The 15,157-nt window shown below is 47.0% G+C and overlaps 1 protein-coding gene across 2 annotated transcripts in view; it reads right to left on the bottom strand.

The window, feature by feature from the left end:
- SH2D4A (SH2 domain containing 4A) overlaps window positions 1–15,157 on the bottom strand; it is a 75,991-nt gene that overhangs the window by 41,281 nt on the left and 19,553 nt on the right. For both annotated transcript variants that reach the window (XM_060001345.1, XM_060001346.1), the window contains exons 3-4: window positions 13,970–14,129; window positions 12,534–12,705 (exon numbers count right to left, since the gene is read on the bottom strand). In XM_060001345.1, the coding sequence (XP_059857328.1) occupies window positions 12,534–12,705; window positions 13,970–14,129 (332 nt within the window). The remainder of the gene's footprint in view (window positions 1–12,533; window positions 12,706–13,969; window positions 14,130–15,157) is intronic.

Raw genomic sequence — 15,157 nt, 5'->3', positions numbered from 1 at the left:
TTGTCAAGCATTTTCCCCCATCACTTGCCAATTACTGTCCTCTGCTTGGACATAAAACCTTCAACACACTGTACAAGTTATTCTTTGTCCCTTAGCAGTATTCCTTCAATGGAACTATCGATCTCATGTATACACACAGAAGTGTTTTCTCACCACTTGCTTTTTAAGAAATTACAATCTGGGTTTTTTCCATCATCATCATGTGCCCTCTCTCACTAGCACTTTCAACATGCTCACTGCTTCTTCACTTGTCAGATACTACAGGGTCATCAATATTGTTAAAAGAGCTCAAATCTAAGCACAGATGCAGGAACAAGACAATTTTCAGGACTTGGTGCCAGGGACTGAAGGGACCTCTGTGACCGTCAGCACCGTCTACTGGTGCCGCTCAGAGTTGACAGCCTTTCCTTGTCTGAAGGTTTAGGTTTTGTTTTTAGTACATCAAAGCTCACAAGTTCGTTCTTGAGTAGATAAGATTTAGCATAAACAGCTGATTAATTTAACAACCACCCCAGAGATCAGTACTTCTATTCAAATCCTTCCATGTGTCCAAAACATACTGTCAATTCTAAAACCATTCACACATACTAAGAACCACATTTATAAAAATTCTCATTTTAAGGGTGAGCGAAGATTCGCTCTTATTCCAAAATGTTAAAATAATATGAAGAAGTTAATCAAGACTTGCGCAGAGCTTACCCTTCCCCCTCTGCATATCCTCAAGTCCATTCTCTAGTAGGTCTGTGTCTTTATTCCTGTCTTACTGTGACAAAGCGAGAGAGTGGCATGGACATATATACACTACCAAACGTAAAATAGATAGCTAGTGGGAAGCAGCCGCATAGCACAAGAAGATCAGCTCGGTGCTTTGTGACCACCTAGAGGGGTGGGATAGAGAGGGTGGGAGGGAGGGAGACACAAGAGGGAAGAGATATGGGAACATATGTATATGTATAACTGATTCACTTTGTTATAAAGCAGAAACTAACACACCATTGTGAAGCAATTATACTCCAATAAAGATGTAAAAAAAAAAAAAAGACTTGCGTAGAGCAGTTCATTCAGATACACTTACATGCTTACAAATCCACAAAGCACACCATGTACAATGGAATAGACTGAAAGCAGTGTGAGCCAGATCTCCTTTACTAAAAAACAGCCAGATCCATGGCTCAAAAGTGATGATTCGCAATGTCAGTACCAGAAGGAGACAGCCTCAGGAATAGCACTCTGAGCATCCCCAGCTCAAGGATGAAGAGAAGTCCTGAAGAGGGTGCCGGGCCCTCTCTGAAGCTTCCATAGGACGCTGAGTCCCAGGGAATAGACTCTTCAGCTATTCCAATTTGCAACACAAGGAAGGTTGGAAAACTACCCACCTCCCTGCATAATTTTTTCTTACAAAGAACTTTCAAGTCCATGCATCATTTGACCTTCATATCAACACCATAAGGGTATCAAAGCAGGTATTATCCCTTTACCAAAAATGTAAGGCGACCTGTTCATAGGTAGGAAAGCAGGGTCTGAAACCCTCGCCCTGCTCCTTCTGTGGGTTGTCCCGGAGAGAACATCTGTCTGCTCTCGTGCACAGAAGCCATGGCAGTCCCCTCCCACCTGCTGCATCACAGAGACTTCTGCAGCTGCTGAAGCCCTATGGGCAGAGTTAAAGCTATTGTATCCTCTACATATTTGTTTTATTTAAAAATGAAAACTGCCATGGAATATTTATGCAAAAGCTCCAAAAAAATAGAGAGAAAACTTGGAAGGCAACGACATCACAAGCTAGTGGACTCTCTGCAGACACCAAGTCAGAATGGTCCTCTCCAATCAACGTGGACCAAGGAGACCTGGGAGTGGAGCCCCTCCACAATGACCAAAGGATTTTATAAGTATATATAAATTACCATTAAACTTAGAAGTATGGCCATTCAAATCTATATAAGTAATGGGTAAACAAAAGACGCTGCCAGCAACATCAATATTATATGGTTACAAATTGTATTTCCTCCAGAGACTGTGTGTCATGTGAGAATTATTCTAATTATATTCACTTTTTAAACTGGTTTGAAAAATGGTTCATTCTGGCTTCTAACCTAATATTCACTCTGTTTAAAAGTAGGACTATACAATCAAACAAACATCAAGAGCCTTTGGAATAAACAAGAAAGCTCCAGTGAACAGAACATTTTTAGCGCTTATATTTTAATGGTGAAGAAGAAAATGATGAATTAAGGCAGGCGTCCCCAAACCGCAGGCCGCAGACCACTAAGGGTCCCTGGCCCGTTAGGAACCGGGCTGCACAGCAGGAGGTGAGCAGCGGGCTAGTGAGCCAAGCTGCATCTGCCGCTCCCCATCGTTCCCCATCACCCGCATTACCGCCTGAACCATCGGCCCCATCGCTCGCATTACCGCCTGAACCAACCTCCCCATCACCCACATTACTGCCTGAACCATCCCCCATTCACACCCCATCCGTGGAAAATTGTCTTCCATTGTGGCGCAGTGGTTGAGAGTCCGCCTGCCGATGCAGGGGATGCGGGTTCGTGCCCCGGTCCGGGAAGATCCCACATGCCGCGGAGCGGCTGGGCCCGTGGGCCATGGCCGCTGAGTCTGCGTGTCCGGAGCCTGTGGCCACAACAGTAAGAGGCCCGTGTACCACAAAAAAAAAAAAAAAAAAAAGATATTCAGTCTAGTTTTAATACTAATAAGAGAGACTTAATTCAAATTCTCCAAAAATCGATGGCCTGTCCCCACGCTTTGCTAACCAGGTCGCTGGAATAATCAGATTCCTATTTCTATTCTCAGCCATTTTAAGTGAAAAGGGAATTTCCCAGTGATGACTATAATAGTAAGCTTTTAAGCATACTGGGGTTTAGCATTGTTTTTTTTTTCTTTTTAAAATAGTGAGAGAGGCAGAATAATGAAACCATGCTTTGATAAAGTGACAAAGAATAATAATATAGAGAAAGTGGAGATATTTTCCTAAGGCCAACTAGACTAACAGGATGAAAAAGGGACATTGAGTTTTACTGCTGAAGGTATGTTGTTGGTCCCTGTGGAGAGATTTTACTGAAACATGAACTAGGACAACGGAGAACTTAGGGAATCTTTTCCCCATTTCTCTAACATTGTTCCTAGCAAAATCTATGCACAAAGACTACTGGAGAGTCCGGCTTGAAAATACAGTGGACTCTAGTATGATGTGCAACTTTATGGCACCTCTTTAAATAATGCATTAGTCTTTAGTGCCTGAGTTTATTCTGGGCAGAGCAGAGCATGGAACTGTCATGCTGCATGAAGGTCTGTCCACCGGTGTCGCAGCTCACTCACGACTCCTCCAAACGACGTGCAAACAGCAGAACTGGGCAGTAACATCCTCAGGAAATGCAATAATCAGAACTAATAAGGGTTGTTAGGGCAAAGTGTTTCAGATATGAAAAAAGAGTTTCAGAGGCCGCTCTTACAATTTCACCAGGGAGAATGTGATCCATGAAGGAGAAAAGGAAGACAGCAAGAGGAATAAAGTAATCGTTAAATGTAAAGTTTAAGGATATTATAAATATATAAATATTTATATATTTATTATATTTATACAGCTGTAATATATATAAATATAAGGTATAAGGATAGCAACAAAGGGTTGTTAGGACAGTAGTCAAAGAGTCTTAAAAACATGGTTGATTTGGGAAGTCTTGACGTAACATAAAATAGGAGCCTAACAATAAATAATAGAAAATAGTATTTACATATATAATATTTTACTCACATCCAACCCAGTGATTTGTAGCTACTGTTACCTCCATTTTTCAGACCAGGAAACTGAGCCCCAGAAAGGTCAGCTAGGCCCCACAGGGTTCCATATTTTTCTTCCCAGCATGCTACTCCAGTGAGGGATAAATGAATCATCGCCAACATCACGTGCATCACACAAAATGAAGTTGTGTTACCAACTTTGTAATGTACAACTCTCAACACCAGAACTGTTTTTCTCTTTTGTAATTCACTTTATATGAAGCTTTTAATATAACATACTACTTTTAAAACTCCAACAGCTTAAAAGGCTTTTATGGGCTTACGATTCTGCGATTCTATCTTATGTAAAATTTTATTCTACAAACTACCATGAAATTCTATTACAGTTATACAAACACTACTGGGGTAATTGTGTAACTCTCTGATTGTGGCTCTTCTCTTGAATTAATAAAATGAGCACGGTTAATTCCTCGTCTGTTTTTACCTGGTATACGCAATAGTTTCATCTCTCACAAAAATAATACTGAAATGCTTCCTTCATGTATACTAGGAGGGAATATACATCAAGAGACAAACGGTTACTGGTTTGGGATTATCTCTCTTTTTTTCTTCACATTCAACTCAACCCTCAAAATTCCACTTGCATTTCAAGAATACATTTCCCCTTCTGTTTGCAGTGGTGTCCTCATTATTAGCGTGACCACTACTCCCTCTGAGGGACTGGCAAAATGTCTGTCTGCAGACAAGAGCCAGCCGTCCCGCGATGGCTCCACCAGGCCCTGGCACAGGGCGTCTACCCCTCGGTGGGGGAGGGTTCTCCACCCGCCTACTCCCCTAGGTTAAGTCACCTAAGGAGCTGTGCTCTAATACTACTTTTCACTCTTAATAGAAAGCCGGTGCCACATAGAACCCCAAACTTTGGTTGCTATGTAGAAGCACCTCGAGATGAATAAGGGTCCAAAAGTAGCAATCAAGCATATTCTTTTCCATTCTCTTCAAGTGGTCTGATCTCAGTACCTTGCTTTTGAATCTCTCCTTTATGAAGGCAAACCATCAAAATCCAGTTTTAGAGAACTGCTGGCTTCTGAGTAGACAGCAAGCTTAACAACTTCAGTCTGGAAGGGATGAAGGAGGTAAGGAAGAAGGAAAACCTAAGTGGAAGCCTTCCATTGTGTCTGAAAATCATTTCCCAGGTGCCCCTTCACTGTTCTCTACTGAAGGGAACATAATGCTATGAGTTAGAATAACACCTAAAAACACAACTGAACACTACCACAGTTTCAATGTCAACTTTACGATTAAAATGCACATTTTAGTGGCATGTTTTGTTATCAGTTGTTATAGTGAAATGACAGATGTAAAAGCAGGTGCCAGAGCCTTGGGGCAGTGTGGGAGGTGTGTGTGTGTGTGTGTGTGTGTGCGCGCGTGCGTGCGCATAGTAGAGGTGGAGAGGTGAGAGGTCTCATCTCTGGCTCCATTTGGTTAAAGAAGGTACTATGTATGACGGGGAAGACTCTTGCTCAAGGGTTTTTCATCTGCTAGCTTCAAGGTCCTTTTGGGGGTTTTTTGAATGCTTTGAATTCCAAATGTTTGTGTTCTAATTTTTTTTTAATCTCCTGGTTTGCAATGTGGTCCACTTTGAAGGCCATTTCTGTTAAAAACAAGTAATTCTCGGGAAATAAAAATCTAAAAGTGAGCAGATAGTTTTATCCAAGGTCCCCTTTGGGGCAAGGACAGTCAGTCTACTGATGAATAAGTCCCCAGCCCACAAATCACCTGACACAGAGACACACAAGGGCTTATCTCTTTTTTTTTTTTTTTTTTTTTGGTACGCGGCCCTCTCACTGTTGTGGCCTCTCCCGTTGCGGAGCACAGGCTCCGGATGCACAGGCTCAGCGGCCATGGCTCACGGGACCAGCCGCTCCGCGGCATGTGGGAGCTTCCCGGACCAGGGCACGAACCCGTGTCCCCTGCATCGGCAGGCGGACTCTCAACCACTGCGCCACCAGGGAAGCCCAAGGGCTTATCTTTTAATTAGCATCCCACCCACTACCCTCAAACCTGTTCTTTTCCCTCCCAAATTCTCATGCGGGAAGGGGTTAAACACTGACTGCTTTGGGAGGGCTGTCCACGCCAAGGGTCCCTAAGGATCTCTGCTCAGCAGAGGGGTACTCCTAGTTCTTACCCAGAATCTCCCAGGGAGGGGCGCCTGCTCACACAGTGCCTCATCTGTCCTCTTCTCTGGCTCTTACTAACTGCTCATCAGACTTGTCTCTGCCTGGGAATGGCCTCTGCTTCCCAACCTGCATGTCTCAGAACATGGCTGGGTGACAGCTAAATTCTCATATTTACCATCACCTCCCATTCAGGGACAGGCTCCCAGCAACACTGAATGTTTGCTGTGATCCACTGAGAACCAGAACACTCTCACTAGATATCAAGCAGAACATCATTTCTGAGTTTCCCAAGTGCTGCCACTGCTGCCAAAAACAAGGAAAGGGCAGGCATTTTGTAGAGGGCAACAGCTTCCAGAAAAGAAGCCATGCAGGCAGCTCTAATCTAGGGATCATTTCTGTCTCCTCAGATTGCACCAGCCACTCAGCCTCCCTCTGCCTCTACCTCCTCAACTGAAAAATGAAAAGGACCAAGCCTGGGCTCATGGTAAGAATAGCATCTCATAACTGAAGGACTTCAGGGGCAATTCTTGCTGTCTCCATCAGATGATATTAGGCAAGCAACCTCATAAATTTTTTTCAGCTTCCTTTGTAAAGAAACAATGTTGCTAATTAATCCCTATTCTATAGAAGGAACTGATTCCTGTAGGATGGGGCCCACAGGTCACAGAGCTGCTTCTAAGGATGGAAACCTCCATTCCCAGACTAGAGGTATTCTATGTCAGCTGCACTGTTTCAAGGTATCTGGTACTTAACTGGGCAGTCTTACTTTTGGTTACCCATTTGTTAAAATGAACATTTTAAGTTAACATAAATATATAAGAAGTATTTTGTAAAGATTATCCTCAGTGTGTAAAAAGATGCTGAGACTGGACCCCAAGTTTTCCAAACCCTGAGGCAGGCATCAAATAACTCTTCTCAAATCCCCCAGGTTTGCTTCTTGTGGATCTAAGGGTTAAGCAGAAACTCTCTAGCCTTAGAATTGGGACAAATCTTTCACTGTTCTAGAAAAGATCTCCTTGGATGAAGCCATCTGCCAATGAAGGTATAAAATAAATCACTGTTACATTGGTATAAAATAATCCAAATGCAAACCTAAAGACTGGGCTGTTTACTGTTCTGGTTCCATGGAGGGAAGGGTACAGGGCTCTACAATTTTTTATATGTGAGAAGATTAAGTAGACCCAGGTGAGTCAAGAGGTATAGTTTACAATCTGGGGCTGGAGGGCTGTGGTGAAAAGCTGAGGATAGGCTAGCCAATTGACTAAGGAGGACGTAATATGCACTTTATTTCCAGAAATGGGGCTGGGTTAACCTCAGCCCTGTACTGCTGGGCTTGGACCTCACACCCCTGCCTAATTCCTGCTTGGATATGAAAGTCCAGCCCTGGTGATGTGATTTTTCCAGTGAAACTGCATGGAAACCCTCCTTAACAGCCATAAAGACATGAGAAAATATTCGCCTTCAGGCCACACAGGCATGGGTATTGTTTAGGATCACCGGCATTTATAGCTGGAAGGCTAGGAGGAGTCATCTCAGCAAATAGATTCCATCTCTAGCGCTCACTCCCAGGACTGAGCATGAGACATCTGTGGACAGGACGCGAGGGCGCATGTGCCCTGGGTCGGGGGAAGGAGAGCTGCGATCCATTAGTGATGTCTGCCCAGGTGTAGGTGCGTAAGAGGTCTTATGCTTTGTGTCTACATACCTTTTAAAAGCCTCTCATTTTATAGATAAGAAAAAACGAAATCCTGCAGACACAGAGAATGAAAGCCCAGTTCTTCTGACTACGTTTACCATGCTTGCTCTCATTATGTTAACACAGAGCAAAAACCTACCATAAGTCCACAATCCCTTATTAACGATTCTGAAATCCAACAAGCTCTGAACGTACATAACTCATATTGAGGGGAAAACCTGACTTGGACTAACATGAGATCATTTACAGTATTTACAGTAACTGATTGCAAAGTGTAACCAAACCCTGCCGGGGACACTATATATTATACAGTATATACACAGCATTTCTTCTATAAAATCTGAAAAAATCTGAAATCTGAAACACATCTGGCCCAGGGGTTTGGATAAGGGAGGTTAGGCCAGTGGTACTGAGTCCACCGCCTAGAGGGTGTGGCAGGTAGAGTAGCCCCCAAATGTCTACACCCTCATCCCCTGGAACTTGTGTCTGTGTTATGTGACACAGGAAGTTTGCAGGTATTCATTATAAGCTACAGACCTTAAAATAGGGAGACTTTCCTGGATTGTTCTAATGGCCTCAACTAATCACATGAGCCCTTAAAAGCAGAGAACTTTCTCCAGCAGGAGTCCGAGAGATGCAGGAGAAGGTCAAGTCTAGAATCTTAGCATCTCTCTAAATTCCAAGCAGGAGAGAGACTCCACCTGCCTTTGCGGGAGGGGCCACACTGGCGGCACGAGGAGGCAGGCAGGCAGCCCCGGGACTGTCCCCAGGCTGACAGGGCTTGCCGTGGCTCATTCGCCAACGACCTGAATAAGCGTGGAAGCAATTCTTTCCCAAAGCTTCCAGATAAGATCCCTTCTCAGCCAACACCTCGATTCCTGCCTCGTGAGAACGGAAGACCCAGCCAAGCCATGTCAGATTTCTGACCTGGGGGCTGTGAGATAACAAACGGGTATTAAGTTCATAGTAATTTGCTACAGCAGCAACACAAAACTAAACAGGACGAGCCTGATTCCTCCCCCATGATACAGCCTCTAGACACCCTCCCAAAGTGCCTTCCCCGCGTCCCAGCCAAGCCCCTCCTGGGTCAGGGTCAGGCCTGGGTCAGGCCGCTCCCTCCCTGGACCCACTCAAGATGCTTTCACTCTGACACCCTGCTGGCCCCCAGGCTTCCCCCAGCCAGCTCCGCCCTCCCTGGCCAGCCCCGCCCTCCCCACCAGGAACTTGACTCTGTCCTGCCTCACTGGGTGCAGTGCTTTCCAGGGAGTGTCCCTTCTTCCTCCCAAGTCCTGAGACACCAAGACCCAGTCGGGTGCCTCCCTTATGGCCCCGTAACACCTATCACTACACGTATGGAGCCCCTGACAAGCCTTAGCTCACAGAAGGACCGATTCACCTCAGTCGGCCTCACCGTGCAGGGTGCACGCAGGGCAGGCCGGTGTAGGACACTGTCACGCAGACCAGGCAAGGCTTCCCGTGTTTCTGGTTAAAATAACCCCTTGGAGTTGTAGTGGGATTTGCAGTTTTCCAAGAGTTTCCAAATATATTATGTCATGTAATTTTTACAAAATAAACCATGAGATAAAACAAGGCAGGTATTTTTAATTCCCAGTTTTTACAGGTGAGAAGACAGAGGCTCTAAAAGGTTCTGAGGTTTGTCCGCTCGCCCACGTGAGAAACCCTGCCTCACAGACTCAGTGCTGCCATGCGCAGTGCAAACGCAACTCTGAGAATCTGGCCGAGGCAGCAGCAGGGCCACACTGCGAGCTCTGGGGACACTGCCGTGGATCCGCTCTGGCAGGTGTCCAGGCAGTTAGATCTCATTGCGTCTGTTTCTCCACTCTCCTCTTTCTCTTTCTCCGTGTTTTCTTACAGAAAAAAGTCTACTGTTTAATTTGAAAGCCAACAACATCTGGGTCTAAAGCACTCCTGCTTTGGGGGCACAAAAGCAAAACCTCTCTTGCCAGCAGTGTGATGGTGACAATGCAGCCATGATAGCTTCCCCGGGGCAGACGAGATGGCCCAGCTCTGCCTCTAAAACAGGCTCTGCACAAGCCACTGCTCTCTTCCTCCCCTCGGAGAACAGACCCTGTTTCACGTCTCCGACAGCTGCTGTGAGGATGGAGTGAGACAGTGCATCTAAGTCATTTGGCAACTGTCCAGGGATGCATGCATGTGAAGTGTCAAATTCCTCCCCCTCGCTGTGATCACCCCAGTTACCCACATGAAAGCAAATCTGCCTTTTCACCAAAGAATATCCCAGGCTCCTGGCTATGCTCTTAGGATGTGCTGTTTTCTCCTCTTGAAGCTGGCTTTGGCATTCTTTTAAGCTGATTTCATCTTATTCAAAATATTAGTGGGTAAAGAGGGAGGATAATGAAGGAATTAACTGTGGGATTGGCCCCCAAGTCCTACACAGGCCCAAAGGCGTCCCTGACTACATGTTCTCCTCCATTCACAAGATAATCAGAGCAGAGCTGAAAAGACACTGGCTGATACAAATGCAGAAACCCAGTCCACTCTTATACCCCAGTTAAATCATTAACTAAGAAGCACCACCTCCTATGAGTGACTGACTCTTACACAAGAGCTTCCACGGTGCTGAAGGCACATCAACATTTGGGTTGAATTTAACTTTTATCTCTTCTTCATAACCCTTCAGAGATTTTAGATCAGACTAGTAAGGAGTGCTTTCAGATTCAGGTCTGGAGAACTTTCTGAGCATATGGGGCACATTTTCTGGTGATGATCTGTCATGTGGAAATTCATTACAAGTCCAACAAGACCATTTTATTTTAGTAAATCTATAGCTGATTTTCCTTGAATACTTTTTATAATTCTGGAAAACTGATGGCTCTTTAAATCCTCCCATGGTTATTCAGATAAGCATTATGATCACTAACATCAATAAAAATGGCTTGATGATTTTTCCTTTTATAATAAACTTTAGGCCTTGTGTAGGCAATGCAATTTTAAAGACGTGACAATATCGTTCTAGATACTATGGTTAAATTATGGCCGAAACACGGAAATCTTTACAGCGCAAGCCTGGATTGCATTTGGAAACATGCACTGGGTGACTTCCAAAGCTCCTGCCTTGGTTTCTCACTAGAGTTCTTGTCCAAGGAGCAGATCTGGAGAAGACAATCTGTTTTAAGTACATCAAAGTTACGATGGGAGTGGAAGTTCAAGTAGATATACAAAAATGAGGACTTTCTGAGATATGGGGGGCAAATCAATCTCTCTTTGGGCATTAGTTTGTTCATCTGTACAAAAGAAATCATACTTGAATTGTGTTGTAAAATGAACTCAATCCATGAGGAAAAGCTCTGTGAACACTAAGTCAAATTGTGTGTGTTTTATTCTTTTGTATAAAATCAACTTACATCTCCACCTGGAGGAGCATGAGAAGTCCCTGATGTTTCTAAACCAGACTCATCTTCTTTAAAACCAGCAACTGCTCCAGCAGTTCGTTCCTGTTTATGCTGATGACACACCCACACCCCCAGGCATCCAACCTTGGAAACATGGGCTGTGCTAGAAACCTCACTCCCCTGCCCACTGGGATGCCCGGTCAGTTCCTTTCAAAATATGAATCTGCTTAGGTCAGCCCCTTGCTCAAAAATCACTGACAATTTCCAGCTGTTCCTGCACAAAGGGTCAGAACACGTAAGTCGCCCCCAAGACCCTGTCCTGTCTGGCCTTGCCCAGCCCCTCACTCTGTCATTCCCTCTGCATTCCAGCCACACAGCCCTGCCCAACTGTCCCTTTGCTGGAACCTCCAGCCCCAGGCAGCCTCTGTGGTCACCTCCAGCTCTGAGTCCCCGGCAAAGCCATTATGCACGCCGCGGTAGTGCTCACGTCCTGGGGTGAGAGAGGCACAGAAACATACCCCAGTCCTGGAGCACAGCCATCGTTTGAAATGAGATTTTATGTGAAGTCTTTCCCTGCTTTCCCAACTACGAAATTCATGACAGCAGTGATTTTATTTTCACTCCTGAATTGTCATCTCAAGCCTAGCACATAATGGGTACTTGTTCATTGCATGAGTAAATCAATCAATCTTGGGATCTTCTCCTCAATACACCTCCCACTTAACAGCCTCCAAGAGGTAGAGAGCACACACAGCGTCATAGAGCCAGAGACCTAATGGAAGCCACACAGCTGCAAATCCCGTTAGTTCTCAGGGTAATTAAATCACTGGCAGAAGAAATACTTCACCATGTAGTTTCATTATTCTTCCAAACCATAATCCAAGCCGCAAATTACGTTTGAGCTTTTTAAACCACCTGACCTAAGAGAATCATCCTAGTTCTGAGTATAGAATGCTGTTGTGTTGAGGCAACAGCTGTTCCACAATCCCAGGCAGAACCTACGAAGCCAAGAGACACTGATGCTTTGTCCTCAACAAAAGGGGGGACCCATTAGGACATATCTAGGTCCCGGAGGTGCCCGTGTTACAGGCAGGCCCAGCAAACTGCAGCCCGAGCACCAGACCCGGCCCCAACCATCCTGGTGAGTAAAGTGGCCACAACCTGTGCACACCTGCGACAGAGGCCGCAGGGCCCAGGAGCTCCATGGTCCACCATCTGGCCCTTCAAGAGTCTGCCGAGCCATTTAAGAAGGCACATAACACGGAAAAATAACCCCGGAAATGTCTTAAAATGCAGTTTTATATCTAGAGTTCTTTCCTCACACCTTCTCCCATGGAAAAGGGTGCCTTATACTGTTTGTGAAAAGGCAGGTGAGCCAAACCCCCAAATCTCCCAACAAGGAGTAACAGCAGGGCCTTCAAGCTGGGAGGGATTTGTCCCAGAAAAGCCAGTTTAGGATCCTGACGCTCAGTGACGCCAATACCTCCATCTCCCCCGTCATGAAATTCCGCACATTTACAGGCAGGAAAGACTCACAGGCGTTTTCTGCTCTTCTAGGGGTGAAGCTGGCCCACGGCCACGCCCGTGTCCCCCCTCTTCTGCCGCCTTCTCACACACGCTCCGAGGCTCCCGGTCACCTGGTGCCCGCACATCGGAGGAGTGTGACTTTGGTTTCAAGCTGCTGGTGAATTCTCTGGACTGAGTTTTTCTGAAGAGAAACAAATGTGGAATTATCAAAAACAGTCTTTAACAAAGACAGCTTTCCCAAAGTAGAGGTCTGCATTCAAATTACATGGAAACCAGTAATGGGTACCATTTACTGAGCGCTGATGGTAGGCTGAGCCCTTTGCTAGGTATTTAAAGACATTAACTTAATCCTCATAACAACCCTGCGAGGAAGGCGCTGTTATCCTTGCGTTGCTGTAAGAGGCTCAAAATAATGGTATCACTCATCCGAGGCCACGCAGCAGCCAGGACTGAAACCCGGGTCTGCCCGGCTCCTGGCTCGGAAGCTAAACAGCCAGGGCACACGGCCTTTGTGTCATCAGCAGCAAAGAGTCCCTTTCTCTCCGTGTGCCCACTTACGGCTGTGAAGTCACAGGACCGCGGCACGGAAGAGAGGCCCACGTGTCTGTTCCTAGTTCCCCGCTTGCACGGGGCTGCCAACACTTCGCAGAGGCCACCCTGGCACCCAGCCCAGGGGACCCATCCCCTGCCTCACTGCTCCCACCCAAGCTACCTTCCTGTCTCTGCAGTTGATTATGTCGCTTCCTCATTCACCACCTCCTCACTGTCACAGAATAAGGTCCAAACTCCTAAACCTGGCCTTCCAGGCACTTCAGAGCACGGCCCCCCTCACCCCTGTGCACCCCAAACAGGCGGAAGGACTCACCATCACCCAAAGCGCCATACATGCCCCATCGAGCGGTCTTGATGACCCCTCTGCCTGCATTGTCCTGCCTGACCTTCTGTAGCTGGAAAACTACTTACCTTTCAAGGTTCACCACCGTGGATCAGGATGATGGGCTTGGGGAACCCTCTGCCTGACCTTAGTCCCAGCGCACACCACAGCCTGTGTGTCTGCCTGTTTCTCCTCCTGAACTGCAAGCTCCCAGCACCCAGCACAGACAAGCACCCTCGGGCCCACTTCCTCCGGGACCCCCGGAGCCTGAAGCCCGAGGGGTCCCCGCGCCTCACCCCTCCCACAGCTGCACTGTTCCAGCGCGAGGCTAGGGAAGCCCAGGGTCACCGGGGGACCACCTCCACACCCCAGCAGGAAAGCGAAACGGCCGACATGGTGGCGCTGTGAAAATGAAGGGAGTCGCCAGAAGTCTGAAGGAAATTTCCAGAAACTGGGAGTCACCATGCGCCCTCAAGTCCCACCAGGCCCCCCACAGGGTCTGAGAGCGAGAGGCCTCGCAGCCCCGTTGTGTGGTGCCTGGCCAGTCCCCCACGGGCCTGCAGGTTCATACCTGAGCTCCCGCACCTCCTGCCCCGATTTCAGCCGTGCCCTCTGGGCACGGATCTCATCACAGAGCGTGTCGTAGGGTTTATCGAGGTGGTGCTCACCCATCACCCACACCCAGACTTCCTCGTCGGCTCCCAGTTTCCAATGAACCGATTTGCCGTTGTCTGCAGGCAAAACAGAATTTGGATGAACAAGTGTCTTTAGCCATGGGTTAGGATGTTTTCCATCATTAAAGTATCTGAAAATCAGATGAGGCAAAGCCCGTCCAACCTGCTCAGAATGAGCAGCATTCCCAGGGCGGCGGCAGTGGGCTGCAGTACGTTTGTTTGAAAATATGATGAATGTGGTGCCCCTTTTCTAAGTGAAGATGCAAGATGGGAAGAAAGCAGGCATTGTCTGCAGTATGTTTAGGGTAACAAAGCAGCATCAGGCACCAGAACATCTACAGCCTAAGAATCTCCCTGCAACCCGGCTGCTCCAGGGCTTGGGGTGTCCACTACATTTCTAGGTTTCATTGCTGAGTACAAGGCAGCACTTGAGAGTCAGACCAGCTTTAGTCTAAATCCTAGCCCTGCCACTTAGCTGTGTGGCTTGGACAAATTATTTAATCTCCCTAAGCCTCAATTTTCTTATCTGCAAAATGGGATCTCCCTAAGCCTCAATTTTCTTATCTGCAAAATGGGAATGCTAACATCTACTCAGGAGGATGGCTGTGGGGAGGCGGTGACAGCCGTGCAGGCAGGTCCCCAGGTCTGACACACGACACGTGACGGACTCACGGGAGAGGCTGGCGCCACCGTCCCTCTGTGCTGTTGACAGACGGACGTGCCAGCTCAGAGACTCGGGCCAGCCCATGAGAGATGACACGCCCGAAGTGTGAGACGCGGGGAAGCTACTTGAATAACCGAACTTGCGCCTGCTCCCAGCAGGGGTTGTGTTACATTCTCTCTAGTTCCTGCTCCTCAGATGCGGCCACACAGGTCATGTTCCCTGAAACCTGGGACGGTGGACCATTCCCAGGAGAGGGGGTGGGCAGTCCTAAACCTGAAGGCCCCAGAGGGGACTCACCAGGGCTATCATGGTCCACGGCTGGTCAAGATGCCTGGGCCTGAGGACCCACACTAGCCAGTGGTGTTGAGTGTGTGACATGGGCAGCAGCTGGCATGCAGGCCGGGCCGTGGCCATGCCACAG

The sequence above is a fragment of the Delphinus delphis genome, chromosome 21 (genome assembly GCF_949987515.2).
Source record: "Delphinus delphis chromosome 21, mDelDel1.2, whole genome shotgun sequence".
In the NCBI taxonomy this organism is placed as follows: domain Eukaryota; kingdom Metazoa; phylum Chordata; class Mammalia; order Artiodactyla; family Delphinidae; genus Delphinus; species Delphinus delphis.
This window is presented reverse-complemented; position numbering and strand designations above follow the sequence as displayed.